This window comes from Leguminivora glycinivorella, chromosome 16 (assembly GCF_023078275.1).
Source record: "Leguminivora glycinivorella isolate SPB_JAAS2020 chromosome 16, LegGlyc_1.1, whole genome shotgun sequence".
NCBI classification, from domain to species: domain Eukaryota; kingdom Metazoa; phylum Arthropoda; class Insecta; order Lepidoptera; family Tortricidae; genus Leguminivora; species Leguminivora glycinivorella.
In genome coordinates, this window is record NC_062986.1 from 6,524,383 (window position 1) to 6,538,681 (window position 14,299).

At 41.4% G+C, this 14,299-nt stretch overlaps 1 protein-coding gene across 2 annotated transcripts in view; it reads right to left on the reverse strand.

Moving 5' to 3' along the window:
• LOC125235027 (transitional endoplasmic reticulum ATPase TER94) overlaps positions 1 to 13,993 on the reverse strand; it is a 33,402-nt gene extending 19,409 nt beyond the window's left edge. Inside the window, exons 1-4 of one of the 2 annotated variants that reach the window (XM_048141487.1) lie at positions 13,860 to 13,993; positions 13,472 to 13,577; positions 1,583 to 1,836; positions 467 to 659 (exon numbers count right to left, since the gene is read on the reverse strand). In XM_048141487.1, the coding sequence (XP_047997444.1) occupies positions 467 to 659; positions 1,583 to 1,836; positions 13,472 to 13,577; positions 13,860 to 13,876 (570 nt within the window). In that variant the 5' untranslated portion in view covers positions 13,877 to 13,993. Of the gene's footprint in view, positions 1 to 146; positions 240 to 466; positions 660 to 1,582; positions 1,837 to 13,471; positions 13,578 to 13,859 lie in introns of those variants that run through there. The other variant, XM_048141489.1, reaches the window with a different exon arrangement.
• Positions 13,994 to 14,299: the final 306 nt, after the last annotated feature.

Genomic DNA, 14,299 nt, shown 5'->3' on the forward strand with positions numbered 1-14,299 from the left:
GCTCTCCCTCGCAATGTAAGATGGTGTCGGAAGCCACGATGCAGTAAGGCGAGGAGTCAGTCTCGACCACCTTGAACTCGACAGCAGACATACCACAACGTACCATGAACCTGTCATTACAGTTATCGGTGGGACTAGTTGCTTACCTCTCGCTTGATAGGCTCTCCCTCGCAATGTATGACGGTGTCGGAAGCCACGATGCAGTAAGGCGAGGGGTCAGTCTCAACCACCTTGAACTCGACAGCAGACATACCACAACGTACCATGAACCTGTCATTACAGTTATCGGTGGGACTAGTTGCTTACCTCTCGCTTGATAGGCTCTCCCTCGCAATGTACGACGGAGTCGGAAGCCACGATGCAGTAAGGCGAGGGGTCAGTCTCGACCACCTTGAACTCGACAGCAGACATACCACAACGTACCATGAACCTGTCATTACAGTTATCGGTGGGACTAGTTGCTTACCTCTCGCTTGATAGGCTCTCCCTCGCAATGTATGACAGTGTCGGAAGCCACAATGCAGTAAGGCGAAGGGTCAGTCTCGACCACCTTGAACTCGACGGCGCGCATGCCTCCGCGGACCATGAAAGTGTCGTCGCGGTGGATGGGGCGGTACGCCTCCATGAAATACGGCTTCAGGTACACCTCGAAGAGATTTCTGGGGAACAAAGGTTGAGATAAGTATGTAAAAAATAATAAACATTTATAAAAGACCAAAACAAATCCTTACTAATAATCCAGCTTACATGAAAAACACGGACATATATAGTCCCAATATCTGCAATGAGCTTTGTTATCATTCAGCTCAATGTCTTCCTCACACTGACATACCACACATACACAGGGCTTTATTTGTGAAGCCTTTATGACACAATTATTATATGTCACAATTATTTCGTTATTTTATAGTTAAGCTATGAAGTGTCCATTATAAAATGAGCTAGTCAACGTCCGTGAGCGTACCACAGTACCAATTTGCCATTTTAATCAGGGGCGGCTCACTCCGCGATTTTATCGCCGCGCTACAAGTACATGCTGGCGGCCGCGAGTTCGCGGCCTAATCAGGGGTGGCGCGCGTTTTCACGGAACGCACGTTTGCACTTTCTATTGTTACTTTACGTTGCGAGTTTTTTTTTAAGTTTTATATGCGATATCCGCGTGTGAATGGCTAATGCTTAGTTAAATAGACATCATGAATAAAATAGGAGAATCTTACACAGATCTACTATTGATTAAGCCCCACGGAAAAGTTCAATAAGGCTTGTGATGTTGGGACTTAAATAAAAAATATGAATACTGTTATCTGAGTATTAATTCGTTTTAAAATGTTTTAATCCATAGGCAACCCTATCGTCCGACGCTGCGCACGTGCGGCTCATTTCTTTGTTAGAATTTTGTAGGCATTTAAAAGGCGGCATTTCGTGAACATCAAAGCAGTGGGCCTTCTGTACTTGTACTATTATATATTCTGTGTTTTAATGTTTAGCTAACAATGAAGTAGATCCAGACTGAAGGTCGCATCCTGACCCACAGTTGCCTGCTCAATCCGTAACATATTCCTTTAATTAAATAAACACTTACCCAGTCAATCCCTCGACAGAGTCATCAATAGGCAGTATATGCACCCGCTTGCCATACTTGACAGACGGGCATGGTGCGATAGACACCACATCTGACAGCCTCACACGCAGATTGTTCCGGACCACACGGTTCATGCGGATCTTCTCATCAGGACAGTTCTCATCTGACAGTACGATGCAGACGGTCTCCTTGCGCCGCTTGCCTTTGAGGAGCACGGTGTCACCTCTGAACAGCTGGAGCTGCTCCATTTTTGCCTGTTAAGCGAATATATTATTAATTGACAATCCTAAAATTATCTGAAAAGAGGCTTGCTTGATGTGACGCTGTCAGGATGAAATAGATTTTTCTCAAACATGCAATGAAATATTGTCTTTACGTTCCTTAAAATGGGCTGGGAAGTATCGCTTTTTGGGCGCAACAACTCGAGAGGACTGTAAAGGGATTTCATATTATTTTTTAGGCCTAGGCCTGCAAAGTAACTTTTTTTTATAAAATATTGTCCTTTAGAGCATTTTTTATTTATTTCATTGTATGTTTGAGAAAAGCACTGTACATGCCTCGGCGTGAAAACGGATTCCCGGCCTCGTATCCCTATCCGGCCTCGCTCGCACGCTCGCTCGGCCGTATATGCCCACTTGGCCGGAAATCCTCATTTTCCCGGCCTCTGATGTAATGTACTATTACTGGAGTCTAGAAGTGTGTACGTACACATATACTTCTTCACTTCTAAAACACAAAAAAGGGTTTATATCTATTCCCAAGTATTTGACGCTGACTTTACTGTAATATGTGGATTGTGACAATTGTAAGCTTGGTTTCAATTATGTGTATATGTTCTTCAGTATAGCACTGCATTTTATGTGTGAACATAACTACTAAGAATGTTGAGATGACACTATACTAGTAAAGATTATCTATCTGGGACATTCCCAACATAGAGTTGATGGTTGTTATCTGGCTTAATCAACGTTTTTACAGTCTCATACAATTTCAAATTCACACTGTCATTGTGTGATTGTGTAAATCAAAAAATATGTGAACATGCTTTTATGCCCATGATATTAATTGTGTTCAGAACTGCTGTAAATATAAGTATAAAATATAAACGTAAGTTTCACGCGATTAAGTCCCGTTTTAATTTAAAAACACAAGTTATTGTTTCATTCAAGACACGGAGCCCTGAAAATAACTTATTATTTTAAATTTAATTTTGCAACAACTTATGACATTGTGTAATTACTTTTGGTAATTAACCGACTTCAAAAAAGGAGGAGGTTCTCAATTCGACTGAATGTTTTTTTTTTTTTTTTTTGTATGTATGTTATTCGATATCTCCGAGAATCGTGGACCGATTTTCAAAATTTTTTTTTTGATCGAACCGGTATAACCCCGAGATGGTCCCATTGGCACCAAGTCAGGGTCTGATGATGGGATCCTGGAGAAATCGAGGGAACTCTTCAAATGTTATAGGCACATGTAATGTTTTTAGTCTATTTTTCAAAGGTACACCAGTATTTACGTCTGATGGTAATAATTTTATGTGGCTGAGCTGATGATGGAAGGTCAACTCCTCAATGGTTAGGAGTTTAAGGATAATTCTTTCACTACTGTACATGTATTCGGACTGATACATATAATATCACTAGGAACCACTAAAAATCAACAAATAAATAAACTTTTTAACAAAAAATAAAACCGCCTTCAAAAATAAGCGCGTTACAAAACACGGAGAAACTAAAAAGCCAAAAATAATAAACCTTTCAATTCAGATTTCTTATCGTATTGCAATAAGCTAAACATCCAAATTATAAACAAATCAATTATTTTTGGAGTCGGTACCAGCCTGGGAGGGGTTTGAATTGGTGTTAGATAGGCCTCGGTGGGCTTTACTGTGCTAGGCGGTGAAGTTCCTGAAACAAAATACTGAGTTTGCCAGTTTGCGTAGGTTTAAGTATGCAAAGTTAGACCTAAGTTCCGCACACCAATTAAGTCCTGCATACACGTCCCTGCCGTCCCTCCTGGGCAATGTTTTGGTTCGCTAGCAGGCTTTGCTCCATTATAAATATACCCTGGGACCAAAATAGCTGAGTATGCAGGGCGAAGGCGAGCATTTGGCGCCGTAAAACCGAATACTTAGCTAAGGGAGACAACCCTGACAGAAAAACGCTTAGGCTACCAGAAGCCTTGGGGTAACCCCTTAAAGCCTGGCTCTGCGGGCACGGACGCAAAGATGGCAGCCCCATCATCGTGATCGGGGCGCTGTGGGCTAATCACCTGCACGCTCTTAAAACACAACTGATTATGAAACCTACACAAGAGAAAAATAACCGGACCCCCCTTTTTACGACAACCCTTGGCATGAAACAACGGACACGGATAGGATGCTGGAATGTCAGAACCATGACTCGACCTGAAAGGCTGCCTCAGGTAGCTAAAGTCATGAGTGATTACAGCATTCATATCCTAGGATTGAGCGAGACGAGGTGGAACGGATTTGGAGAAGTGGAGGCAGATTTTGGCACTACACTACTGTTTAGCGGCAAGGAAGACGAAGGCGCACGCCGGGAATATGGAGTTGGTCTTCTCCTCAGCCGCGGTGCTAAGAAAAGCCTGTTAAGCTGGAAGCCGATTTCGGAACGCATCATGTTAGCGCGATTTGACTCTAGGGCCCGTAAGATCAGCGTCGTACAGTGTTACGCTCCAACGAATGAAGCCACAGACGAGTCAAAAACCGCCTTCTATGACCAACTTGAGACCACACTCAGAAGTGTTCGCAAGCAGGACATCGTGATCTTGATGGGCGACTTCAACGCGAAGTTAGGCAGCGACAATGATGGCAGAGAACATTACATGGGTATACATGGAGCCACCGGAAACATGAACGAGAACGGAGAACTTTTCGGCGAGTTGTGTTCCGCTAGAAGCCTCGTAGTGGGTGGTACACTATTTAAACACAAGGAGTGCCATAAGACTACTTGGAATTCCCCCGACGGTGTAACGCGTAACCAAATTGACCATGTTGCGATCAGCCATACCTGGAGGTCCTCATTACTGGACGTGCGGAACCGGCGTGGAGCCCACGTGGACAGCGATCACCATCTTGTTGTTGCTGAAGTGCGGCTAAAATTGGCGGTCCCCCGCCGCAAGTCCGAGAAGATCTCTAGAAGTTTCGATGTACGCAAACTCCGGAACCCTGAATCGCGGGAGAAATTTCGCCTATGTCTCAGGAGTCAGTACGAACTTCTAGAGGAACTTGAAGATGAGCAGTTGGACGAAACTTGGAGCCGTATCCGCACCGCCTATACGAGAGCCGGTGAAGAGGTGCTCGGGTACACGAAGCCGATCAGGGAGAGCTGGATGTCAGCAGATCTATGGCAGCTTATAGAAGATAGGCACCAAATTAATCTCCTGCTGCAATCTTCTACAGAGCCAGAAACGTTCAGTCTCCGAGAACGGTACAGCACCCTCCGTTCGAGGATCAGGAAATTCGCGCGCAGAGACCGCCGCCGAGCCGCAGACGAGCTGGCGGAGCGCGCAAATACCGCCGCACGCCGCAGCGACATGCGCGAGCTGTACGACGTAACGCGCCGCCTCAGCGGCCGTCGGGCACGTACAGCAAAGAAACCGCTGAAAGGTAAAGACGGCAGTCTCCTGTGCACCTCAAGCGAGCAGCTGCAAAGGTGGACCGAACACTTCTCGAGCCTGCTGGAGCAAGCCCAATCCCCTGACACCCAGCATACCAGTAATGATCTCCCAGACGAGCTACTGGATGTGCCAACGGCTCCACCGTCCTTTGCAGAAGTTTTGATGGCGGTGAAGTCCCTGAAACCGGGGAGAGCGCCGGGCATTGATAGCATCCACGTGGACATGTTGAAGGTCGATCCTGGGACATCTGCAACTCTACTGTATCCTCTACTGACCCGTATCTGGGAAGCTGGACGAGTACCCGATGAGTGGAAGCAGGGACTCTTGGTGAAAGTCCCAAAGAAGGGTGATCTATCGCAATGCGATAACTGGCGCGGCATAACGCTCCTGCCCACAGCCGCAAAAGTTTTAGCAAAGATACTGCTCAATCGCATTGCTCCAAGAGTGGCAGAGACGCTGAGGGACGAGCAAGCAGGTTTTCGCCCTGGTCGCTCCTGCACAGACCACACCAATACCCTACGCATCCTGATCGAACAGAGTGTCGAATGGCAGTCGGAGTTGTTCCTCGCCTTTGTGGACTTTGAAAAAGCCTTCGATACCGTGAAGTGGAGCGCGCTGTGGTCCAGCCTTCGTCGCAGGGGCATACCCGAGTGTGTCATCCGCATCATCCGCTCCCTGTACGAGGGGAGCACATGTAGGGTGATACATGAAAAGGAAATGGGAGCGCCTATACAAATAAGTGCCGGTGTGAAGCAGGGATGCCTCCTGTCTCCACTGCTATTTATAATTCTGCTCGACGACGTCATGAGAAGAGTGGTCAAAACGCCAAGAGGCATTTCCTGGCATACAAAGGTACTGGAAGATCTTGATTACGCCGATGACATCGTGCTGATTTCGCCATCTTTAGCCCACCTAAAAGCGAAACTTGAGAGTCTTCAAGAGGAAGCTGAAGCCATGGGCCTGCGAATCAACCGACGGAAGACTGTCAATATGCGAGTACAATCAGCTTGTAAGGAACCTTTGTTGCTCAAAAACGACCGCCTTGAATCAGTCTCCAAGTTTGTGTACCTCGGCAGTACACTGTCGTGTCAGGGAGGTGCAGACGATGACGTCGAGAGCAGAATTAAGAAGGCAAAAGCTGCATTTGCTCAACTCAAGCCTGTTTGGGATTCAAACGTGCTTACTCGCCGCGTGAAAATCTCCCTCTTCGAATCTATTGTCAAGACCGTGCTTCTCTTCGGCTGTGAGACATGGAGAGTGACAAAGGGGCTGACGCACAAACTTCAAGTGTTTGTCAATAAGTCCCTCCGGTCGATCCTCCGTATCCTCTGGCCGAAAACTATAAGGAATGAGAATCTGTGGAGTATGTGCCGACAACCTCCGATCGCCCAGGAAGTGGCTCAGCGGAAATGGAGATGGATCGGTCATACCCTTCGAAGAGGAGCTACCAACAGCGCCAGTATCGCGTTTGAGTGGCGGCCTCAAGGAGGAAAGAGGGCCCGCAAACGCCCCGTACACACCTGGAGGCGGAGCGTTGAGAACGAGCTGAGGGAATATGGACTGAGCTGGAACGAGGCCAAGGCGGTGGCTCAAGATAGAAAGGCGTGGAAGGATCTTGTGGAGGCCCTATGCACCTATGGGGTGCCTTAGGACATACAACAACAACGAAGGCGGTTTTATTTTTGCTCGCAATTTGATTTGTGTTATGACGGAATAACAATGTACTATCTATAGTAAACTTGACTTTATGGCCAGTTGATAGCTGACCAATGAAATCTGGCAGTGAAATGATAAAACATCAGGCTATCCCTATCACACTATTTGTAAGTGCGATAGAGACGGCCTGATGTTTTATCATTTATCGCGCAACCATGCTTGCCTGCCTGCACACATTAAAAATAATTTTAAATCATTTTGAACAATTTATGCTTTGTTACTTCTGATTAGGGTTGCCAACCGTACTATATAATATAGTACTGTACTATATTTTGGCCCAGCGTACTATATTCTAGATGAAGCATATATAGTACGCAAAAGTACTATATTTTTGGGGTCCATGCCAGTGGCGAATTCACACTAGGGTCAAACCGCAAGGAGCGGCGTTTTGATAATGAAAAAAATTTCGCGCTCGCTCCGCTCGCGCTTTTATCTTATACTTTTAAACGAGCAATTCTTGTATATTTATTTATTTATTTATTTATTTATTTATATATATATTTATTTACACTGACGATCTCGGAAACCGCTCTAACGATTTCGCAGAAATTTGTTATGTGGGGGTTTTTGGGGGTGAAAAATCGGTCTAACTTATCCTTAGGTCCCGGAAAACGCGAATTTTCGAGTTTTCATGCGTTTTTCTTCGCGCGCCATCTCGTGTGCAGTAGTTGTACTGTTAAGACAGAATTCTTTCGGTCGATGTAAGTACTATTTATTGCAAACACTAGATGGCGACACAGGTCAAGGCTAAAACGAATAGAAAATACACTATTTGAGTTTTTGTGGCGAAATGCGCGCCATCTCGTGTGGAGTAGTTGTGTTGTTAAGGCTGAGAATTCTTTCGCTCGATGTAGGTACTATTCATTTTTGAACTAGATGGCGACACATGTCAAGGATACGAAACAGAACCGAGCGAAGCTCGGTTGCCCAGATATTTCATATTTAACCTTCACTGTACATTTCATTACTTTGTTCTGTCCTGCAAATATTGCAGTTACATATAAAGCCACCGTTGTTTGCAAACATTTGTATTTTTTCCATGATATATTAAATAACGACATTTCTTAAGGGGATTCTCTACTCCGATGAGCTTCGATTTGAATGCATTGCTATTATGAATATTACGATAGTTTCTGAAGCATATCATATTAACAGAATCGTCTGTAAACAAACTAGCATCCCATAATTAGGTATCTACTTCACAGCTCAATGATTCTGTGATATTTAGCATCAAAGTTGAACTATTTTAGGACCGAAACTGGTTTTTTGGTCAAAATTTTTGCCTTAATTAGTTTAAAATTAAAATCGCATTTGCATTTTTATAAAAGTCTAGATTTCATTGAAGTAAAAATGTTTTTAAAACAATGTCAAATTTCATAAAAAATATAAGTACTTATAATATAGGTATTTTTTTTAAATATGGGTCTGGTAAAAAAAGTAAGTAGGTGACTATTGAAATTAAAAGAATATTAATAGGTACGTAAGTAAAAATTTCACACCTGTCAATACATTTAGAAAGTGATAGAAGACTCAATATTGCATATTTTTTGAAATACGCCATATATATTGTTGGTGTTCAATAAAACATTTGGTACATTACATACTAGATAAACTAGTTTTATATTACGCTAAGTAAAACATTCGACAACATGAAAGTTTGCTTTTTTAAAAAAGGTCAAATGTTAAGTTGGTAAATGTGAGCTTGGCAAATAAAACAATAAAGAGTACGAATAAAAAAAAGAGTAAAAGAATAAGAGAGTAAGGCGCTCTACGTGTCGCGCCTGCACTACTCCGCCGGGGCCGATGAGGTGGTGGAGTATGTTCGCCAGAAAACTGGCTACTCGCTCAGGGTGTTCCAGCTGCAGTCGCGCCACTACGTGCACTTCAGCTCGTTTGTAGTACGCGTACCGCGGCCGCTGCAGGACACCATCGCGAGCGCAGACTTCTGGCCGAAGGGCGTGGTGTTTCGGCGGTTACGGGGCAACCTGCCGAACCCTACGCCGAGTCAGACGACGCAACGGAGCCACGCTGTTACGTCGTCGCCTAAATAGAATATTGTATTTTTTTTTCTTCCCTGTTTTGTATTTTTTAATATGTGATATATATATTGTTCTTTTTTTATTTTTAGTTTCACAGTGCCTTAGTTTTTAACCCCCGACGCAAAAACAACGGGGTGTTATAAGTTTGACGTGTCTGTCTGTCTGTCTGTCTGTCTGTCTGTCTGTCTGTCTGTCTGTCTGTCTGTCTGTCTGTCTGTCTGTCTGTCTGTTTGTCTGTGTGTGTGTCTGTCTGTGGCATCGTAGCTCTCGAACGGATGAACCGATTTTGATTTAGTTTTTTTTGTTTGAAAGCTGAATTAGTCGGGAGTGTTCTTAGCCATGTTTGATGGTAATCGGTCCACTATGTCGGAGGTTATTCAAAATTTTAATTAGTTTTTTTTTTAATAAAAAAAAATTACAATGGTATGTGGCTGATTCTTAGCGGCCCGAAATGTATTACAAAAACACCTAAATACTATTTTTTTCAGCCTTCTAGCTCAAAAAATAAAGATTTTACACCCGGGTTAGATTTTTTTGAAAAAAAAAATTATCCAATCCTCATGGCATTAAGTTCGCCTTTTGTACATTAAGTTGTTCTTTTGTGCAATAAAGTTTAAATAAATAAATAAATAAATCCAAATCGGTCCAAAAAAATGTCTATATATACGAAAATATAAAATTCGTGTGGCACTATCGTGCCACCGAAAGCCCAAATCTGAAGTCCATTTTGGTCTATCTCTTATCGTTTCCGAGATATAACGTCTTGAAAGTACGAAATGTACTAAACTTCTACTATTTCTTTGTGAAATCGTTGCTATCACATTCCATCAGGCGCTCATGACTAAATTGTATGGAAGAGTCGAAATCCGACTCGCACTTGACCAATTATCGTAGAAAGTTGTGTTTCGACGTAAAACGATGAGGTGTTATAAGTTTGACGTGTCTATCTGTCTCTGTGTGTGTGTGTGTGTGTGTGTGTGTGTGTGTATGTGTGTGTCTGTCTGTGGCATCGCATCGTGTCGTAGCTCCTGAACGGATCTACCGATTTTGATTTATTTTTTTGTTTATAAAAGGTGAATTAGTCGAGTGTTTTTTATTTATATTAGCTGTAGGTGAGGGCCTTTCTTCCCGTGGGAGAAGGCGACTGTGGGATGTGGGTTAAATTGTGGCGTAGGCGAGAGGCTGGCAACCTGTCACTGCAATGTCACAGTTTCGTTTTCTTTCAACCCCTTATTTGCCAACAGTGGCACTGAAACCTGAGTAGTTTCATGTGCTCTGCCTACCCCTTCATGGGACACAGGCGTGATTGTATGTATATGTAGCTGTAGGTGATGGCCGCTGGTCCAAGATGGTCGCCGCCACAAAAAAAAATATTTATTTATTATGGATTACAGAGGCAAGCATGATCGCGCGATAAATGATAAAACCAGCAGGGTTAGCACATGATTGCCGCGAGAGTATGTCACCGCGAGATAGACTACCGGTTCTTATGTCATTAATACAATTACGACAAAGACGTGTGATCTCATCTATCTCGCGGCGACATACTCTCGCGGCAATCATGTGCTAGGCCTAAAGGGGCGGCTCATTCTGCGATTCTATCGCCGCGCTACATGTATATGGCGGCGGCCGCGAATTCCGCGGCCCGTTCACTGGTGACGACCTGACGACCTTCACGCGGCGCAATAGAATTCTATGTCGGCTGCTCGCGTGCGGTCTGTTTGTTAATGTAGGTAAGAATTTAGAATGGCGGCATTTTATGAACATCAAAGGAGTGAGCCTTCAGTATTTGTACTATTATATTCTGTGATATTCGTACTATTAGTAAGTGCGAAAAGGATGGCCTGGCGCGACCATGCTATCGGTGCTGATTTTTAACCGCCGCCTCAAATCTCAAAGGAAGGGGTTCTCAATTCGTCTGTATTTTATTTTTTATGTTTGTTCCTCGATATCTCCGTCGCTACTGGACCGATTTTGAATTTTTTTTTTGATAGTATATGAATACAGATTGGTCCCATTTTTCTCAGAACCCAGTTCTGATGATGGGATCCTGGAGAAATCGAGAGAACTGCTCAAATCTGAAAGGCATACATATGGTGATTTTTGTGTTTTTAAAGGAATGGCATGCATTTACTTACGGAACAGTGACATTTGGTGCAGTGGAACTGCTGATGATGGTCAGAACGGAACTCCTCAAATCTGAACGGCACGCTTATAGTGACTTTGGTATTTTTATAAGATCAGCATGCCCTTACGTCCAGAACAGTGACATTTGGTGCACTGGAACTTCTGATGATGGTCAGAACGGAACTCCTCAAATTTGAACGGCAAGCTTATAGTGACTTTGGTATTTTTATAAGAACAGCATGCACTTACGTCCAGAACAGTGACATTTGGTGCAGTGGAACTCCTGGGGCCTGTTTCTCGAAAGGTACAAGCCTTGTATTACAAGTGTGTTTCCATGACAACCCATACGATTTGACAGTTCGCGCACTTGTAATACAAGGCTTGTACCTTTCGAGAAACGGGCCCCTGATGTTGGTCAGAACGGAACTCCTCAGATCTGAACGGCACGCTTATAGTGACTTTAGTATTTTTATAAAAACAGCATGCACTTACCTCTAGAACATCTTGAACGTAAAAAATGTAGGTAAGTAGGTACTTAACATACAATTCGGTACTTGAATTCCAAAACATAAGAAATATGACAAAAGAAAGAGCCCCCTACAAAAAGAAAGAAATAAAAACCTTAAATTATAAATTTAAAAAACCCCCGACACAAAAAAAAGGTGAATTAAATTAAAAATTAAATAAAAAAGGGTGAAAAAAACTAAAAGTGCGAGCTTTCAAAAAGTAATAAAATAACTAAATAAGTAGCTCTAGGAATACCTACCTTCCTTCTTACGAAATACCTACCTTCTTCTTCTTAGGAATATCTACCTACCTTCTACCTTCTTACGAAATACGTAAGATGAAAACCTAACTACGAAATTCTTGAACGTAAAAATTTTGGTACTTAAACATAAAATTACTTGAATTCTTAAACACAAGAAATATGACAAAATAAATTATTAATTATTATTCTCTTTATTGATTTCCATTATTAATTAATGGTAAAGTGTTGTCGCGTCGGGGGACCGCTCTTTGCCTGTCTAACTTGAAACTTAAAAACTAAATATTTACACAGCTAAACTAACTTAATAAATGTTTAACAAAAAATTCACTAGGTACATACATTAAACTAACTACCTGAACATGAACAATGTAACTATACAACCAAAATGTCAAAGGAAGTATTAGAATTACAAGTAACGTATATGTTTATAACCAAACAAACTAGATAAGTGCTGAGCAAAAATTTCAACACCCAATCTTAAAATAAGACTCTAAAGACTGCATCGGAAACACAACCGTCAACGACGTCTGCCCTCGCGCTAATATTGAGAGCGGTCCCCCGACGCGACAACACTTTACCAATAATTAATAATGGAAATCAATAAAGAGAATAATAATTAATAATTTATTTTGTCATATTTCTTGTGTTCAGAATTCAAGTAATTTTATGTTTAAGTACCAAAATTTTTACGTTCAAGAATTTCGTAGTTAGGTTTTCATCTTACGTATTTCGTAAGAAGGTAGAAGGTAGGTAGATATTCCTAAGAAGAAGAAGGTAGGTATTTCGTAAGAAGGAAGGTAGGTATTCCTAGAGCTACTTATTTAGTTATTTTATTACTTTTTGAAAGCTCGCACTTTTAGTTTTTTTCACCCTTTTTTATTTAATTTTTAATTTAATTCACCTTTTTTTTACTGTTATGCTGTGTAACTTATTTGAATAATAAATAAATAAGTTGGGAAATGAACATTCGGCGGAATAAAATTGCGCGAAACCTGAGTTGGGAAGTGAAGTGATATTCGTACTATATTTTTCTGATGCTATATTTTTTAGATGACTTTATTTTCTGAACTAGGTGTATTTAATATTTTAAAAGGGACACAAAAATTTAAGTACTTTTGGTCCTATAAGTCTTCATTAAAAGCTTGAAGTGGATAAAGTAATAACTTAAAACTCCATTAAATCAAGCAAAATAAACAAAAAAACATTTAAATAATTTTCATTTGTAGCAACACTCTTACATGACAGGTAGAAATTTGATGATGATAGATAAGACTTCAAGAGTTGTAACTGTTTTCAAGAGCTGAAATGGTTATTCCTCAATTATTGCACAAAATGACAGATAAAAATGATCAATATGATCATTTTAGTGGCTCATGGCAACTAATATTAAATGCTACTTTTAATTATCATGGTAATCATAGTGAAAGTTTATACAAACTTGGCCTAAGTTCTTACACCACCAATATTGTTCAGGCTACTTATTGGAAACGAGTTACTGTAGGAATAGGGAGCTTAAGTAGTCACTAGTCTATAAGTCTAGGAGAACGAATATAATGATGCCCCAAAAACAAAATGGAGACAAAGGAAACTTACCTGTGAGAGGGAGACGACTGAATTATCATCGCTGGTGGATTCCTCGACGATCAGGCGGTTTGGCCTATCCTTGCGGCGCAGGATCGCGGTCGACAGATCATCCGGGCTGCATATAACAACGCTAAGTCAGCCCACCGAAAATATAACCCCCACTGAGCACAAACATCATCCGAAAATTTGATATTTTTCACATCAAAACACAAATTTATTCTTAGAAATACTATAACACAATCATGAAATTGCAAAATTTGATGCTATGATTTGGTTTTTCATTCAAGTAGACATGATGACAAGCCAATTTTCCGAACATCGGTTTCTATGTGAATCCCGTTGAATTACACAAAAACTTCAACGGAATAGTTTAATTTAAAGATTATTATACACTTACCTTCTATTGTCTGCCATTATTATCACGAATTAAAATTACAATTAGAAAATTTACGAATTATTGGAGACGCCGAAAGATTGAGCTGTGTAATCTCCCCTACTCACTAACGTACGTGACGTTGCCGTATTTCATTTGTTCGTCGATCAACAGAATTGCCAGTAAAAAATATGTTGTCTATGAAATAAGGTACGGTTTGTGTACGCTGTTTTGTCAACAAAATCACCCGCTATATAAATTAATACTAATATAAATATGTTGCTTACATATTTTTATATGCGTATTATTATATTTACTAAAAATATGAAAGCCTAAATATTATGAAACAAACAAAAATAAATTACAGCATATGACTCATAATGGCTTAAGCAACCTCGGAACATTATTGTAAAAAAAAATATAAATGTCAATGTCAGTCAAGCCGATATCAGTTGACTTCATGT